Source organism: Loxodonta africana, chromosome 2, assembly GCF_030014295.1.
Source record: "Loxodonta africana isolate mLoxAfr1 chromosome 2, mLoxAfr1.hap2, whole genome shotgun sequence".
Taxonomy (NCBI): Eukaryota; Metazoa; Chordata; class Mammalia; order Proboscidea; family Elephantidae; genus Loxodonta; species Loxodonta africana.
This window is the reverse complement of record NC_087343.1, coordinates 188004757-188023227: the sequence shown is the minus strand read 5'-3', so window position 1 is coordinate 188023227 and position 18471 is coordinate 188004757. Positions and strand designations below refer to the sequence as shown.

General features: G+C 47.3%; 1 protein-coding gene across 1 annotated transcript; it reads right to left on the bottom strand.

The window, feature by feature from the left end:
• Positions 1–902: 902 nt before the first annotated feature.
• On the bottom strand, positions 903–14113 carry FOXI1 (forkhead box I1). Its single transcript, XM_003404649.3, has 2 exons — positions 6006–14113; positions 903–4301 (listed from the first exon to the last, which is right to left on the bottom strand). Exons 1-2 carry the CDS (start codon positions 6625–6627, stop codon positions 3742–3744), a joined length of 1182 nt encoding a protein of 393 aa, XP_003404697.2. The 5' UTR covers positions 6628–14113; the 3' UTR covers positions 903–3741.
• Positions 14114–18471: the final 4358 nt, after the last annotated feature.

Genomic DNA, 18471 nt, shown 5'->3' with positions numbered 1-18471 from the left:
CTGTGCAGATAAACAGAATTTTGATATATATAGCCTGCTTTGAGACATGCTTTTTCCCATGCACACAAAACTTGAAAATTCAGACGCTTATTCAAGGTTCATGGCAGGAGTGAAGTTCGGTTTGAGGGTGAGTTTGTAAACAGTGGTTTGAACCTCTTCTCATTAGTTCACTTCTACCAGTCTCAGCTCCAGCCTCACCTTTCTGTTTTCTTCCAGCACACAGGAATCCCTCTTCTCAGACCCTCTACTGATCTTGGGTGCCACGTCTTCAACATAGAGCCAAACAAAAGGCTGTTAATAAATGCAAATATTCATCCATAGCACTCGCACAGGATTGAACACTCGGTAGATAACCAGCTCTTCTTTCCTACTTCCTTTCCTCTCTACCTCTCTTTCTTCCTTCCCTCCTTCTCTACGGCTCATGTTTCTTCTTAGAGAAGGAGAACCAGGAGCAAAAAGCAGCCAGTGGAACCTGGGCTGGGCAGACCCCTTCTCACCCGGGGCCCCATGCTCCCCCAGTGCACGCTGGTACTCTCGTACTGCCCTTCCTGCAACCTCCTGGCACTGCAACCAGGAACTTCTGCACAGCCACAGACGAGATTTGGCAAGGTGTTCATACCTCCAGAGCCCTGGAGACATTCCCTTGACTGCTTGTGCTCATTAGAGTCTGGACTGAAGAAGAATGGAGACTTGAATGCTGTGGACCTTGGTTCTAAATCACCCTGTCTCCCTCCGGGCTTGTCTGTTCTCTCTTTGGGCCCTTCACATGTTTCCTTGCCCAGCCTCCTGCCCAGCCTTTGCAAACCTGCCTTGGAAAGGAGTGAGGGTTGAAGAGCAGAGTTTTTCAATGGAGAGGGTAGAGTTTCAGGGGCTATTTTGGCAAATTTGGTGGCACTGGGATCTAAAATTCTAGGTAGTGTGTTAAAAAAAATTTTGGTCCTGGCTTCAGGGACCTGCTCTATAACTCTGCCTCTGACCCCTATCTCCCAGGTGACAGGAGCTGAGTTTCTTGCCCTCCTGGCCTCAGGTTTCCTGTCTGAGTAGAAGGGGCCAGCCCCTTTGAGGCTCCATGGCCCTGAGACTGTGGCCTTTCCCCCTACTTCTCTCAGCCACTGCCACCTCAGCCTGGATTGCCAGGAGAAGGCTGGTCTCCGAAGAAAAGGATGCCCCACGGAAGAATCTGAGGGGTTTATGAGGAAACTCCACTTTTTCTCTTCTCCGTTTTTGTGTTGTTTTTGCTTCCCCTGTGCTAAGTCCTGGGCACTCCAGGGCTAGGTGCAATAGGTAAGAGTTTCATTTCAGCCATGAAGTCAATAGACCTGGGTTTGAACCCTGGTTAAGTGTCCTTGATCAAGTTACAGAATCTCTCTAGCCCTCAGTATTCTCCCTGAAACATGGAGATAATAGTATTGATCACATTGGATTATTTTGAGAATTAAGTGCAATAAAGCAAATCTACCAGGTGCTACTTGGAAACTCTATGGGGCAGTTCTACTCTGTCCTATAGGGTTGCTATGAGTAGGAATCGACTCAACAGCAGTGGGTGGGTTTAAAGCAAATCAAGTCATAACACAATGCCTGGCATGTAGTAAACTGGCAAAGAATGCTAATTATTATCATTGTTGTTGTGATTTGTCAACTCCTTCTGTCACTCCAGGGAGAGAGAGCTCCCCAGATTTTGAGCGGGCAGCTTGTCTGAATGCACAGCCAGGGAGGGGGTGCCCGGCCCAGAAACCTCCACCCAGGCATGCACTCCAGCACACATCGTGCCAGGGGCCTTAGAGATCACCTGTGTACCCACTCGTGGATTGTTGAGAGCATTATAAAGGAGGTCCCGCCTGCAGAGTTCTTGGCCTGCCCACAGCGCTCAGTGTGACTCGTGGCTGACAGTACTCTTGATAGTGCTATTAGTGTTAGCCATGTCTGGGGTGGTACGACAGCCTGATGAAGGGCAGAAATCAGACAGACCTGGGTAATGATCATCTGTGGCCTTCAGGCAAGTCGCTCAATCTTTCTGACCCTCAGTTTCCTCATCTAGTACCTAATGGCACTGCTACCACCTCCTTCACTGAGTTGTCAGGAGGACTATGCTCATAGCGCAGGTATGAGGATTGCATGAGCCCTAAAGACTGGATTATGCCTGGTGCACATTCTGTGCTCAGTATTGGAGAGTTCCTTCCACAAACCCAGCCCATCCTCACAGACTCCCCTTGTTGGGTCGGGTACCTTTGTCCTGCCTCTACTCCCGCATGGAGGAAGGAAAGGGCCTTGATGCTGGCTCCCTCTCTGCCTCTGTCCCAAAGGCCTTCAGCTCCAGTCTGCCTTTGGCCGTCAGTCAACCAGGCAGCCAAAAGACAGGAAAATCACAAGGCAGGGCCACACACTTCTGCATAAAAGTGTTTTAATTAAAAAGAAAATAAGCAAACAAAAACCACGTCCCGGGGTGCGCTGTGATGAAACATCCCAGGCATACAAAGAACGTACAAAAAACGAGAAAAAGGGCTCTCAGGGTCTATGCTTCTGCCTCCCAGCACTGACCCCTCCCTCGAGGCCATTGTTTTCTCAGACAAACATGCACCTCTCCTGGACATAAAAAAGGAAGTGCTTATTCAGCCTTGTTTCTCTTGGAAGACTCAGTCAGCTCATGCTTACTGGTCCATGACACACACACAGGAAGCTGGGCATTATAAGATTTTACAAGTGGGCAGGGCTGGGGTGGGTGGGGGTCTAGGGTGCACACCACTCCTCTCACTGACCCCTGCCTCCATCCAAGGTCTCTGGGGGGCTGGGGCCTGAGAGGCTGGGGAAGTGATGGCCCTCCATGGGGAGAGGCTGGACGCATTGTCTTATAGTGACCCTGGGGTTGGGCTTCCTGATTTAGTCCCTGGGTGCTGCAAAATGTTAACACGATCACCTGCTAACCGAAAGGTTGGAGGTTTGAGTCTACCCAGAGGTGCCTCAGAAGAAAGGCCTGGAAACCTATTTCCAAAAATTCAGCCATTGAAAACTCTATGGAGCACAGTTTTGCTCTGACGAACATAGGGTTGCCATGAATTGGAATCAACTCCATGGTAACTGGAGGGGAGCTTCCCTCCTTGAGTAGTATCAAAAGGAGTATCTTCAGGTTAGTTGCAGGCAACAGAACAAGGACTTGGTCCAGGACAGGACACACCCAGGCTAGTACTAAGTTTCGATGGACAGCCAGAAGGCAGTGGTGAGACTATTTCACTTGCCATTACCAGCTTCTCACCCTGACCATCTTTAGCTGTGAAACCAACTCCTCCATCCCTGCTCCTTTGGCCCAAACTATGGGGATCACATAGACTTGGATTTGACTCCTGACTTTGCCATTTACTAGTTTGTATGACCCTGGGAAAATTCCTTAATTTTCTCGAACCTTCGTTTCCTCATCTCTTAAATGGGAAGTTCATATTAACTCACAGGGTGACTTTAAATAGTAAATGTGATCATGTCTTTGAAGAACCTAGCACAGCACCCAGCACACAGTAAGTGCTCAGCAAACAGCTGCCATTATCCCTATCGTCCAGGCTCCAGTGTTTCCATTGCAAGTTTGGTACGCCCGTGTATGATAAACAAAAGGCTTAAACAATGTTCTAGAAAAAGTGTGAGCTCCTTCGAGCCTCTCATGTTAAGTCCAAGCAGTCAGAAATCTTAGTCCATGGGGTGGCTGGCATGGAGGACCTCAACTCAACTCCATCTGCCTCAGGAGCTGCTCTGTATCTAGACCTCGGTGCCCTCTCTGGGGTAGAGGACGCTGTTGGTGTTGAGGCTGTTGTAGAAGTGAGGGCTGAACTGGTTGAGGACAGAGCCTCCATAACTAAGAGCATTGGTGGGCACGGGATTGGCCCATTCGCCCCCACCTCCATGGCTGTTGAGGTTGGTGAGTGGGGTGTAGGAGTTGAAGCTCAGCAAGTTCTGCCCTATCTTGTCAGTGGGCTCAGGGCTCAGTCCTGGTGACGCCACAGAGCGGCTCACGGGGCTTGACCCATTCACGTAGGCTGTCATGGTGGAGAGGAAGTTGTTGAGGCATGGGGTGCCCGAGGGTGGAGGTGGTGACTGCTTCTCCGGGGAGCTGGCAGTGCCTGGCGAGGCACTGTCCAAGACTTCCTGGGGCTCCATGGTCTTGGGGCTGCCCGCCAGCAGACTGTTCTCGGTTTTTTCTGAGGCCAAGGAGCCCGTGTTGGAGGAAACATCCGATTTTCTCTTCCTCTTCCTGCGGAAATTTCCATTGTCAAACATCTTCTCACAGTTAGGGTCCAGTGTCCAGTAATTCCCTTTGCCTGATACAAAAGTGGGAAAAGGTTAAGTAGAGAGACAGAGAAAGTGCTTTGCTTCTGTTTTTTCTTATTGTCATAAACTAAAAGCAAAGGTAGTAAATACAGAAAGAAAGAGAGAGAAAAAAAAGTTAGGAACTAAAAAATTGAAGAGTTCCACAAACCAGCCAGCCAGCCACTTTGATCTTTATTTAACCACCCACCTTGTAAAACGGCATTTTGGAACCACAAAGAAAGAAAGGCACAGTCCCTGCTATCAAGGAGTTTATAATGTAGGATTCTTTAAGAAGGTCAAACTACTTGGTGGGGGGGGTGGGCTTTCTTTGCTAAAGTTAATGAAACCTCTGGAGAAATATTCAGGACTCCCTGAAAGTCCTGGAGATAGAATTGGAAGATGAACTTCAGTCCCAGTTTTGCACCTGACTGAGGGAGATGGGGTAAGCCTCAGCTTTCTAGTCTGAAAAATGGGCACAATACTCCTGTCTCTCCATTCTCTGACTGACTATGAGAAACAGCAGAGGCTAAGAGCATGTAGGGGCTTTGTAACTGTGAGGTACCATCCCACAGTAAGTGCTGAACTCAGCTGCTCCTGTCTCAGCCTGAGGGTGAGGGCAGACATTGCATGGGACACTTGCTGTCTTCTGTGGGACAAATACTTCTTCCCTTGCTGACCTCGACGGGGGGGCAGAGGTGAGGCTCCTCTGAGCCATACCCCGACCTCCCTTGGTGGAACAAGAATGGGCTTTAATTCTGGGAAATGAATGTATAAGTATTGAACATATCATTCTCTGTGTATTTCTGTGGTTTGGAAATTCATCATTTTTTTAAAAAAAGGTCACCATCTTTGGTGTTAGAGAACTCTGTTCAAACTCAAGTTCCATCATTTCATTCTATGTCACCTCAGGCAGGTTGTTTCACCGCTGAGTGTCATTTTCCTTCTCTCTAAAATGGGTCTATTAAGAGCTCCCCGGCAGGGGCGTTGTGGGGATGAAAGGAGATGATATAATAGGCAGGGAGCAGCGTGCAGGCCCTCGGTGGTGGCTCAAGAAGAGCCAGCTACTGTGCCTGGCAGGCCTGGGGCACACAGGGCTTTTTTTTAGCTCCTCACTCATTCACCAAGGGAAACCCTGGTCACCTAGTGGTTAAGTGCTATGGCTGCTAACCAAAGGGTCAGCAGTTCAAATCTGCCAGGCGCTCCTTAGAAACTCTATGGGGCAGCTCTCCTCTGTCCTATAGGGTCACTATGAGTCGGAATCCACTTTAGGGCACTGGGTTTGGTTTTGGTTTCATTCCCCAAGACCAAGGGCTGTCTCTGTAATATTAGCTCATTGGATTGAGCTCTTGTTAGCACAGACCCCTTATATACATTATGCCATCACCCCCTACAAGCTGCAAAGTGGGTACGCTACCATCCCTATTTTTCAGGTGAGGAAACTAAGGCTGAGAGATACTAGCAGCCCGAGGTCACTAGCCGGTCAGCAGCATGCCAGGATTGAAACCCGAGTCTGCCTCTTCCTCCAGCCCAAGGTCTCCTTCCCTGCAGAGCTCCTCCCCGCTCTGTCTCCCAGCAGCCCCCAGTCCTGGAGTGGGGGGCACAGCCACATCCAGAACCTCCTACCGTGGGGTGCTGGGGAGGAAGGAAGTGAGCCTTCCTTGGGGGCACAGGCGGCTTGCTGAAGCAGGGGCCGCTCTGTGGGGTGGGCCCCTTACCCGGGTCGTCCTCGTCGCGAGGCACTTTCTTGAAGCAGTCGTTGAGCGACAGATTGTGGCGGATGGAGTTCTGCCAGCCGGCCTTGCTCTTGTTGTAGAAGGGGAAGTTGTCCGCCACATACTGGTAGATCTGGCTGAGGGTGAGGCGTTTGTCGGGCGCCCCGTGGATGGCCATGGCAATGAGAGCCGAGTAGGAGTAGGGGGGCCGCACCAGCTTCATCAGCTCCTCCTGTGAGGGGAGGGGCAGCCAGCCCAGGTCGCTGCCCCCTAGGCCGGCCATGCTGGGCAGCAGCGGCCTCTGCATGCCGTAGGCCTGGGGCAGGAAGGGGCTGCCGTTGGTGCCAGGCAGGTAGGGCGGCGGCGTCATTGCAGGTCCGTTAAGCCAGAGGTAGGGGTTGGGGGTGGCCCCGTACTCGCCACCCCCCTCGAAGGACGGGGGCCGCTGAGGGCTGGGTACGCTCTGAGGGTGGAAGAAGTTTTCATAGTAAAGGTTCATCTCAGGGGGCTCCTGGCCGATACTGGGGAACTGGGGGCTGCAGCGTGGGGAGGAAGGCGCAGGGAGGTCGAAGGAGCTCATGCTGGGGCTGGAGCAGCTGGAGCCACCTGCCTGGCACCTGCACATCCACGGGAGCTGTCCCTGACAGGTGCTCCTGGCCCGGCCTCCCTACTTATACCCCTGCAGGCTCAGCCTGGGCGGCCCCACCCAGGGGCGGGAAGCCACCTGCTTGCAGTCCGCCAGGGGCCAGCCCCTCCTTCCTCCAGCCTGGCCTGGGCTGACCGGGAGAGGACATTCCCGCCAGCACTGGACCCCTACTAATGACTTGCCAAGACTGGCTATTACAGCTGATATTAAAAATGACAAGGGCACCCTCCTTCCTTTGCTCTCCTCAGTCCTCTTCTCATTTTCTTTCCTTTTCTCTTTCATTACCTTCACATTCACCCCTTTTTCCTCCTTCATTCAACTCTTCCCCACACTCCCTGTGTCTCTCTCTCAAAACGGTTCTCTGCTCACATTTTTTTCTAAACTTTTTCATGGAATCTCTCTAACCCTTTCATCTTTACATTTTTCTCTCCTTCCTTCCTCCCTCCCTCCCTCCCTGAGTCTCTTGGCTGTGTTTCTGTTTCTGTGCATTGCTCTGGCCACATCTTATGCCTTCTTTTGCTCCCTCTCTGTGCATCTTTTCTAGCCCTTTCTACTTCTCCTCCTGCCTCTCACTCACTTTCTCACTGGCTCTATGTCTTTCTCTGTTTCTCATTCACTGTCTCTCTCTGCCTCTACCGCCTTCTCTCATTGTCTCTGAGTCTCTCTCCCCACCCCCTCTGCTTCCTTCTGTCCCACCCCACCCACCATTCTCTCATCAACTCCTGCTACCCAGACTCGGGAGATACAGTGTCAGAAGCCCTCTTTTTAGTCTTTTAAGTGAAGGCTCGTCCTCTGGGCACTAAAAGGCTGAAAATAAGATCCATTCAGCAGCCTTCATGTTCTCCACATCTAATCCCAAAACAGCTGGAGAGGAGAACAGAGAGACAGGCAAGGGAAATGCTGTGACGGGCGCCCCCTCCAGCTGGAGCAGTAAGAGTGGAGTTTTCAGGAGAGAACTTGCCTGGAGAACCAGAAAAGAACAGAGAAGACGCTGGCTTCCGGCTGGATTTCAAGGAGGCAACCAGTGATACACCCCTACCTCACATACACCCACACACCTCACATACATGTGCTCACACGCATGTGCACATGCAGGCATACATACACAAGCTGCAGAGAGGAGCTGGGGATTCACTGGCCTGGGGATTCCCTTAGAGGAGTAGTAGGCTCTTAAAGATAACAACAGAAGGAAGAGAAGGGGAATGGGCTTCAGGCAACCAGAGAGAATCTGCAGAACCCAAGTCTCTTTCTGGCTCTAGGGACAGAGCAAGCTCCCCAGATCCTCATCTGACCCAGAATCCTTTCATGTTTCAGCATTCAGGGGCCCCGGGCCCTGAGGGAGCCAGGCCAGGTGGACAGCTGATTGCCATCCCTCCTCTCCTGTCTCTCCCTCAGGCTCCACAGGCAGGAGCCTCCGCACTGCACTGCTTCTTCAAGCTGCCATCTCTCTACAGGGGACTTGAGGTGACTTGTCCCAGCCTCCGCTTCACCTCCAGGGCAGGCCCTCAGCTTGGAGAGTGGATGGTGGCTTCCCTTCTTAGAAGATAGGTAGCTGTCTCCTGACCAGGTTCTAGTGGCAGCCCCGGATTTCTCTCTGGGATCAGGCAAACTGGGGAAACTTGGGTTCAGCCCCTCTGGTCACCACCTCTCTCCTGCCTCTACATTCTTCCTCTTACTTCCTCCAGATGGGAGGAAGGAATTCCTTTGAGGCAGAGGAAGGAGATTACTTACTGCCCCTGTGGAGAGAGTGCCTGCCAGGGAATTCTTCTTTCACCTTTACAACCGTGTTGTGTGAAATCCGCACCACTGAACGGATTTCATTTTCAGTTTATTGTTGCTCCTAAGATGAACTCCAGGTAATTGGGTGGAAGGGGTCTTCTCAGACACTGAGAAACCATCTGTTTCTCAGTGGGATAGACACATTTTCCACTTTCTTTTGGGAGAATGAAATATAAGAGGTCAAGTTTTTGCTTAGTTTCTCCACCAGGAGGCCTGGCTTGCTGAGGGCTGGGTCTCTGACTTTTGAAAGAACAGTCACATTGGAGGCACTGATACAGGTCCAAAGTCTTACAATTAACCTGGGAATTCACGTCTCAAAATTTATCCTACAGAGTTAAATAGAGCAGAGAATTCATTCAACACAGTATTGTTTATACTCATAATAGACTATAACTAGCCTAAGTGTCCAACAATATGGAATTGGTTAAATAAATGATGTGTCACTCATCGTATCAAATTAAATAAATGCAGCTATGAAAAATTGATTGTAGAAGAGTAGTAATTTTGAAAGATGTTTATGTTTAATATTATTTGGAAAAACAAGCTAGAAAATAATATGATTCTTTTCACAAAAGCGTATATTTATAAATATACAAGTGTGGTGTGATGGATTGCTTTTATATAGCTTTTCTAGCCATGGTCCTATAACTCCAAATGATTGGGTGGAACTAGACAAATAAGGTGTTTGTGTCCCACCAAGGGACTGGATAGCTTGCTAATAATGCAAATGAGGTACATGACACACTTGTGGGTGTGGGACCATTCAAATAAGGTATATAGAACCCTAATGAGGGTATTGGTCAGTTCTGCCATTCTGCTAGGCTTAAAATAAGCCATCCCAGAGGCAGAAAGGGGGGACCTCACTACCACCAAGAAGAAGAGATGGGAGCAGAGTGCATCCTTTGGATCTAGGGTCTCTGCACTGAGAACCTCCTAGACCCAGGAGACAGAGCTGTAACACCGGAGATAGCACAAATGGTGCAAAGCAGGAGCAGAGTAATGGCAGCAGCAGAGCCAGATGGCGAGAGAGCTAAGCACCCTGGGGCAGGAGGCTAACTGGTAGAGTGGGGTGCCTTTGTGCACTTATCAGTGGCGCTGAAGAGCTTTGTAATACTTACCTGAGCAGGGTAGAGGCTGGGCCTGCCCAAGAGGCCCAAGCTCCTGAGGGCCAGGGAGAGGCCTGTCTGTGGGCATGGCCAACAAGCTCTCCTGACCGAAGAACTATATCCTGAGTCACCCCTGATCCTGAATTTAACCTGTTACTTCCCTAAGAACCCCCGTAATTGTAAGTATTATCTGTGAATTTTGTGTGGCCATTGCAGTGAATTATGGAACCCAGCAGAGGAGTAGAAAGTGCTGTGGGAGGGATGGCTGGTGTCAGAATTGGTAAAAAAGTTAGAGAGGAGGTGTGTCTGATCTCCGCTTCATAGGACCCAGCCTTGGGCTGATGCTGCTGGTGGTGATTCTCCCCTCATGAAGTTAGATGAGACCAGACATTCCTGGGCCATTTTTATAATAAGCAATCTGGAAAGATAAATTTCTGTCAATTATTATTTCGGAATGGGGAGTTGAGTGTGATTTTTTATTGTTTTTCTGTAGTTTCTGATTTAAATGGTTAGAGAAAGGTGAGCACACAGGTGATTTGTTTTGGGGGTTAAATATGAAAGTTGAACAAGAGGCAATCTAGTGGAGATATAGCCAACACAGGCTCTGAGATCAGGTGACCTAGGTTCAAATCCCAGCCTTGCCACTTAGTAACTGTGCTCACCTTGACAAGTCATTTCACTTCTTCCAGCCTCTGTTTTCTCAGGTGAAGATGGCACTGATGCCAATACTTAACTCAAGTCATTGCTGTGGCTCCTCAGTGAGGTAATCAATGCCATCTATGTAAGTCACTTTACACGGGGGACAGAGGCACATTTTAAATATTAGTTATCAAGGAAGCCAAAAAACAAACCTGTCGAGTCAATTCTAATAGCGACCCAATAGGACAGAGGAGAACTGCTCCATAGGGTTTCCAAGGCTGTTATCTTTTTTAGCAGGCTGCCACATCTTTCTCCCACGGAGTGGCTGGTGGGTTTGATCTGCTGGCCTTTCGGTTAGCAGACAAGCACTTAACCACTGCGCCACCAGAGCTCCTTATTAGTTATCAATAGTCAACAAAAATTTAATATGCATCATCAACCACACCTGAGTTTGTTACCTTGAAAGTCATTTGTTCCCTTTTGACAGTCTGCAGGCTGGGAGGGAGGAAATGGCTACAATGAAGGAGGAGGGAGGAGTCCTCAGTACAAATGCTAATTGTACAGCCAGACCCTGCTTTTGCTCAAACACCAAGCTCACAGCTCAGCTGGGTCAGGATCCAGTCTCCTGCCCTACTCTGCCCCCTTTGCCTATCCATGGCAGTCTCCTTCCTTAGAGGCATTTTCTGAGGACCCCTCACTTGAGCCTTCCTTGTCTCACCTAGGCCCTATTTTTTCTTCCCTTGAAAATCAGAGAATGCCTGGCCTGTCTTAGGAGCAGGGCTTAACACATTTCCACTCCAGATGTTCTGAATCAGAATCTACACTTTAACAAGATCCCCAGGTGATTCTTATGTATAATACATTTTGAGAACCGCTGCTCTACTAGTGGTTTTTAGAATTGGTCCCTAATCAGCTGCATTAGCATCATCTGGGAACTTGTTAGACATGCAAATTCTCAGCAGGGGGTTTGAACCAGAATGAACTGGTTCGAAGCCCTGTTCAGGAAGGCTGACTACATCCTGCCTTGGTGCCTTAGGGATGTGCTGGTACCCAGAGTTCAGTAGTGGGTACACACCTTTCACGCCCTTCCCACTCCCTGGCACAGGGTCAGGCTTCCAAAACATCCCCAGAGGGCTTCTTGTCCCAGGTTCTCATGAGCACTGGCTGCAACCCGTGGAGTGGTTAGCAGGAGTTACCTGCTTCTATCCACTAGGTGAGATTTGGGAGGTACAGCACTCCAGCCTCCCTGACTAGCCCAGGGGCTCTGGGGAAAATAACCAAATGTCTCTGTAAACTAGGGTCATTTTGTGGATGACTTTATTTAAGGCTTTTTGAAAAATTTTCCAGAAGTGGAATTCAAACCAGAGAACACGTGCCCTGCACAATTTAGGGAAAGAATAAAAAACTGACCAGGAAGGGACCTGCGGCAGCCACAGTTTACATATTACAGTCCAGAGAGGGGCCTTCTAGAATAAGAAAGACCACATATCCTGAACTTCAAATTTGGATATTTTGAACAAGGCAATAGAACATTAAAAACATAGGCTTTGATATAGGGCAGACCTGGTTTCAAATCCCTACTCTGCTACTTTGTAACTATGTGAGCTTCGCCAAGTTTCTTAATCATACAAAGCCTAAGTTTCCTTATCTATAAAATGGTGATACAAACAGCACCTGTCTTGTGTGGCTTTTGAAGGGAAAAGAATGAAGGAGTATATGTGAAGTATAGAGCCCAGGATCTGGCAAAAACTGTGATAATGAGGATGTTGAAGCCTGTCTGGTACCAGAGGACAGGTTCTGACAAGGGTGGTCTGGGCAGGAAGCCCAGTGTTGCTTCCTCCTTTAGCCATTGTTGCACCATTTCCTTCTACCCTGGGAAACGTTACTATTTGGTGGCTGTATTAGTCTCCTGTGCCTGCCCTAACAGAATACCACAAACTAGATGACGTCATGTTCATTAGTCAATGAAAATGAGGAAAACCCTCTATGAGAAAGATTGACACAAGAGCCTCAAAAATGAACTCAAACATACCAATGATCATGAAGATGGTGCAGGACTAGGCAACGTTTTGTTCTGTTACAGGTAAGGTGGCCATGAGTTGAAGCCAACTAGATGGCAACTAACAACAACAGGTAGCTTAAAACAACCAAAACATATTCTCTCACAGTTCTGGAGGCCAGAAGTATGAAATCGCTGTGTCAGAAGGGCCATGCTCCATCGGAAGTTTCTAGGGGCAGGTCTTTCCTTGCCATTTCTGGTTTCTGGTGGCTCCTGGCATTCCTTAGCTTGTGGCTGTATCACTCCAATCTCTGTCCCTGTCTTCATGTGGCCTTTTCCTCCTCGTCTATGTGTCTTCTCTTCATCTCTTATAAGGACATTTGTCATTGGATTTAGGGCCCCCTGGATAATCCATGATAATCTCACCCCCAGATCCCTAACTTAATTACATCTGTGAAGACTGTTTTTCCAAATAAGGGCACATTCACAGGTTCTGGGTGTTAGGATATGGACAAATCTCTTTGGGAGTCACCACTCAACTCACTACAGGGGTCATGCCACCAGAGAAGGAGGAAAGATTTGCCACTCTGTCTGGATTATGTGTCCAGCAGTCAGCTGTAGACATGGCAGGGTCCAGAAGCCCAAGCTGGCTCAAGTCCTGCAGAAAGCATGCGTGGACACAGGCCCCCACCCTGTCCACGGCCAACCAGGGCCATCCCTGCTGGCCTTGTCTCTGTAGAGAGGTGGGGGTGGGGAGTGTCCTCATTCAAAAGTCTGATCCCAAGTCATCTAACTGGGTGTGGGGATACCTACTGTGTGTATTTTCACATGGTTGTTGTTAGTTGACGTTGAGCCGGCTCTGACTCGTGGCGACCTATATGTAACAGAACAAAACATTGCCTGGTCCTGTGCCATTTTCACAATTGTTGGTATGTTTGAGTCCATTTTTGCTGCTGTAGAATCAATTCTTCTCATTGAGGGTTTCCCTCATTTTTCTTGATCCTCTACTTTACCAAACATAATGTCCTTTTCTAGTGAGTGGTCTTTACTGATGACGTGTCCAACATAAGCCAGCTGAAGTTTCTCCATCCTTGTTTCTAAGGAGCATTCTGGTTGTATTTCTTCTGAGCCTGATTTGTTCTTTCTTCTGGCAGTCCATGATACACACAGTATTCTTTGCCATTTTCACGTACATGAACTCATTTCATTCTCTGGGCCACACTGGGAAGTAAGGACTCAGTCTCCCTGTTTAATGACAAGGACACAGGCCTAGAGAATAGCCCCAGAGCAGGAGGCAGGGGGATCTGAACGTGCTGCTGGTGCACTGTGGCTGCTATCTCCTCACATGGGCAGTGCAGGGAGGAAAGAGCTCAGACTCTGGAGGCAGACTTTCTGGGTCACAATCCTGACTCTACTTCTTAAGCACTATAATACCTTAGATGAGCTAATTTTTCAGAGCTGCAGTTTTCTCATCTGTAAAATGAGAGAAAGAACAGGATCTACCTCTAAGTGTTGCTTCGAGGACTAAATGCGTGGCGCACAGTCAATTCTTAGTAAATGTTAGCTCTTGACAAGGATTAGGAGCCTGCAGGTGATGGGAGAGGCTGGCGGTCCATGGCTGGGGCTACCTAAGGCTCACCCGACTGCCCCAAATTCATCTTGGATAGGGGCTTGGCTTCAAGAACTCTTTCTCATTTCTACACCTAAAACACAAAAGGCTTCTTAGTTTCAGGGTTCCCAGAAGCCTGACAGGGTAGAAATAGGTTGGGATGGGGAATTGTTAAAGCACTCGACTGCTAAGCAAAACGTTGGAGGTTCGAGCCTACCCAGAGGCATCTGGGAAGAAAGGTCTGGCAATCTACTTCAGAAAAATCAGCCATTGAAAACACTATGGAGCATGGACACACATGGGTCACCATGAATCACCGTGGACTAGACAGCAACTTTTTTTTTTTTTTTTTGGCCTCTAGCTTGACTGTCTGTATCGCAGTTGCCTTATCTGTAAAATGGGAATAACAAATTATGGTTCTACCTACTGCCTATCTATTGTTCTCTGTGAATGGCAATGTTATCTTGGCTTCCAGTCCTGCCTGGGTAGCAGCATTCACGACAGTAGTCTTGAGGTCCTTTTGGGCTTGACACTGGGCTGCACTGTTCCTTGCATGTGGACTTTCTGGAAGCCTGGCTGAGGAGTTAACCAGCTTAAGCACACCCTGGGTTTTCTGCTGCTTTTTGGCTTCTGGGCAGCTTGAAGCTGGAGGAAATATAGATCAATACCACCCTCTGGCGGCTTTCACTTTAAAAAACAGGAAGTAGACTCCAGGGTTTTGGGTGAGATTTCAGGACTGGCTGAAGGTTTTCGGGTGTCTTTTTTTAAGGACAGAAGACCAGAGTGAGAGACTAAGTCTCAGGTTCCAAGGACAAAGAGTGTTGTCAAGGAGGAAACGCATTCCTGGAGAAAAAGACCTCACCTCTGCTACAACGGGAATAGTGGGGACTAGGTTAGAAACGGGCAGACTGTCTTAGAAGGCAGCCCAGTGACTGTGGAATGCCCTGGATCCAGATCAGACTCCTCCAGTTATGTTTTCTGAGTGCCTTTAAGGTGTTTAATCTCTGAGCCTCTGTTTGCTCATCTGTCAAATGAGGATAACGAGTGTTACCTCTTCAAAGGGCTGTTGCAAGAACTGAATGAGATAATTAATGCAGGCAATGCTTGCAGTAAGTTACTTCTCCATTTATTCAGCAAATGCTAATTGACTGTCTTCATAGAACCAGTTCTGGGCTGGGTGTTCAAGACACCATCATAATCACACTGAGCTGAGCAGTCTCCAGTCATGTTCACACCCCTTGAGGGTTTGCCATCACTGTGTAGTGCCTGTACATATACACATACACACACACACATATATACATGTGTACCCATTGCCACAGAGAATTCCAATATACTCCCCGGACCCCACCCTGTACAGTTTCTCCTATTATTAACATGATGTATTTGCAAATAATCCGAGAAGAACATGGCATCAGGATTAACATGATGTATTTGCAAATAATATGAAGAAAAACAGGGCATCAGGATTGAAGGAAAACTCATTAACAACCTGCGTTATGCAGATGACACAACCTTGCTGAAAGTAAAGAGGACTTGAAGCACTTACTACTGAAGATCAAAGACCACAGCCTTTAGGTTGGATTGCACCTCAACATAAAGAAAAACAAAAATCCTAACAACTGGACCAATAAACAACATCATGATAAATGGAGAAAAGATTGAGGTCGTCAAGGATTTCATTTTACTTGGATCCACAATCAACAGCCATGGGAGCAGCAGTCAAGGAATCAAACGATGCATTGCATTGGGTAAATCTGCTGCAAAGGACCTCTTCAAAGCGTTGAAGAGCGAAGATGTCATCCTGAAGACTAAGGTGTGCCTGCCCCAAGCCATGGTATTTTCAATCGCATCATATGCATGTGAAAGCTGGACAATGAATAAGGAAGACCAAAGAAGAATCGACGCCTTTGAATTGTGGTGTTGGTGAAGAATATTGAATATACCATGGACTGCCAAAAGAACGAACAAATCTGTCTTAGAAGAAGTGCAACCAGAACGTTCCTTAGAAGCGAGGATGGCAAGACTGGGTCTTACATACTTTGGACATGTTGTCAGAAGAGATCAGTCCCTGGAGAAGGACGTCATGCTTGGCAAAGTACAGGGTCAGCGGAAAAGAGGAAGACCCTCAATGAGGTGGATTGACACAGTGGCTGCAACAAGGAGCTCAAGCATAACAACAATTGTGAGGATGGCACAGGACCGGGCAGTGTTTCGTTCTGTTGTGTATAGGGTAGCTATGAGTCGGAACCAACTTGACAGCACCTACAACAACAACAACATTTGCATGGTACATTTTACCAGTGATGAATCAATATTGATCATTATTATTAGCTAAAGTCCATAATTTACATCAGGGTTCATTTTTTGTGTCACACAGTTCTAGGAGTTTTGAAAAATGCAGAATATCATATACCCACTATTACAGTATCATATAGAATACTTTTACTGCTCTAAAGATGCCCTGTGCTCCACCTATTTATCCCTACTCCCTGGCAACTACTGATCTTTTTAGCTTTTCTATAGTTTTGCCCCCCACATGTCTGTCAGTTTGTCTTATTGTGGGAGCTTGTGTGTTGTTGTGATGCTGGAAGCTATGCCACTGGTATTCAGACACCAGCAGGATCACCAATGGAGGACAGGTTTCAGCTGAGCTTCCAGACTAAGACAGACTAAGAAGAAGGACCCGGCAGTCTACTTCTGAAAAGCATTAGCCAGTGAAAACCTTATGAATAGCAGCAGAACATTGTCTAATATAGTGCTGGAAGATGAGCCCTCCAGGTTGGAAGGCACTCAAAGGATGACTGGGGGAGAGCTGCCTCCTCAACGTAGAGTCGACCTTAATGATGTGGATGGAGTAAAGCTTTCGGGACCTTCATTTACTGATGTGGCACAATTCAAAATGAGAAGAAACAGCTGCAAACATCTATTAATAATCAGAACCTGGAATGTACGAAGTATGAATCTAGGAAAATTGGAAATTGTAAAAAATGAAATGGAACACATAAACATCAATATCCTAGGCATTAGTGAGCTGAAATGGACTGGTTTTGGCCATTTTGAATCAGACAATCATATAGTCTACTATGCTGGGAATGACAACTTGAAGAATAGTGTTGCATTCATCGTCAAAAAGAACGTTTCAAGATCTATCCTGAGGTACAACACTGTCAGTGATAGGATAATATTCATACGCCTACAAGGAGGACCAGTTAATACGAATATTATTCAAATTTACATACCACCACTAGGGTCAAAGATGAAGAAACAGAAGATTTGTATCAGCTGCTGCAGTCTGAAATGGATCGAACATGCAATGAATATGCATTGATAATTACTGGTGATTGGAATGGGAAAGTTGGAAACAAAGAAGAAGGATCAGTAGTTGGAAAATATGGCCTTGGTGACAGAAACAATGCCGGAGATCAAATGATAAAATTTTGCAAGACCAAAGACTTCTTCATTGAAAATACCTTCTTTCACCAACATAAACAGTGACTATACACGTGGACCTCGCCAGCTGAAACACACAGAAATCACATAGACTACATCTGTGGAAAGAGACGATGGAAAAGCTCAATATCATCAGTCAGAACAAGGCCACGGGCCGACTGTGGAACAGACCATCAATTGCTCATGTGCAAGTTCAAGCTGAAACTGAAGAAAATCAGAGCAAGTCCACGAGAGCCAAAATATGGCCTTGAGTACATCCCACATGAATTTAGAGACCATCTGAAGAATAGATTTGACACATTGAACACTAGTGACTGAAGACCAGACGAGTTGTGGAATGACATCAAGGACATCATACATGAAGAAAGCAAGAGGTCATTGAAAAGACAGGAAAGAAAGAAAGACCAAGATGGATGTCACAAGAGACTCTGAAACTTGCTCTTGAACGTCGAGCAGCTGAAGCAAAAGGAAGACTTGATGAAGTAAAAGAACTGAACAGAAGATTTCAAAGGGCATCTCGAGAAGACAAAATAAAGTATTATAATGACATGTGCAAAGAGCTGGAGATGGAAAACCAAAAGGGAAGAACATGTTTGGCATTTCTCAAGCTGAACGAACTGAAGAAAAAATTCATGCCTCGAGTTGCAATAGTGAAGGATTCTATGGGGAAAATAAGAAATGACGCAGGAAGCATCAAAGGAACATGGAAGGAATACACGGAGTCATTATACCAAAAAGAATTAGTCAATGTTCAACCATTTCAAGAGGTGGCTTATGATCAGGAACTGATGGTACTGAAGGAAGAAGTCCAAGCTGCTCTGAAGGCATTGGCGAAAACCAAGGCTTCAGGAATTGATGGAATATCAATTCAGATGTTTCAACAAACAGATGCAGTGCTGGAGGTGCTCACTCATCTATGCCAAGAAATATGGGAGACAGCTTCCAGACCAACTGGCTGGAAGAGATCCATATTTATACCTGTTCCCAAGGAAGGTGATCCAACCGAATGTGGAAATTATAGAACAATATCATTAATATCACACGCAAGCAAAATTTTGCTGAAGATCATTCAAAAACGGCTGCAGCAGTATACCGACAGGGAACTGCCAGAAATTCAAGCCAGTTTCAGAAGAGGACGTGGAACCAGGGATATCACTGCTAATGTCAGATGGATCCTGGCTGAAAGCAGAGAATACCAGAAGGATGTTTACCTGTGTTTTATTGACTACTCAAAGCCA

What these genes read in the sequence shown, in the direction of transcription:
- FOXI1 (XM_003404649.3), bottom strand. Translation starts at nt 6,627, where the DNA reads ATGTGCAGGTGCCAGGCAGGTGGCTCCAGCTGCTCCAGCCCCAGCATG. An exon ending in TCGCGACGAGGACGACCCGG is followed by an intron (nt 4,302 to 6,005) that starts GTAAGGGGCCCA and finishes CTTTTGTATCAG; the next exon opens with GCAAAGGGAATTACTGGACA.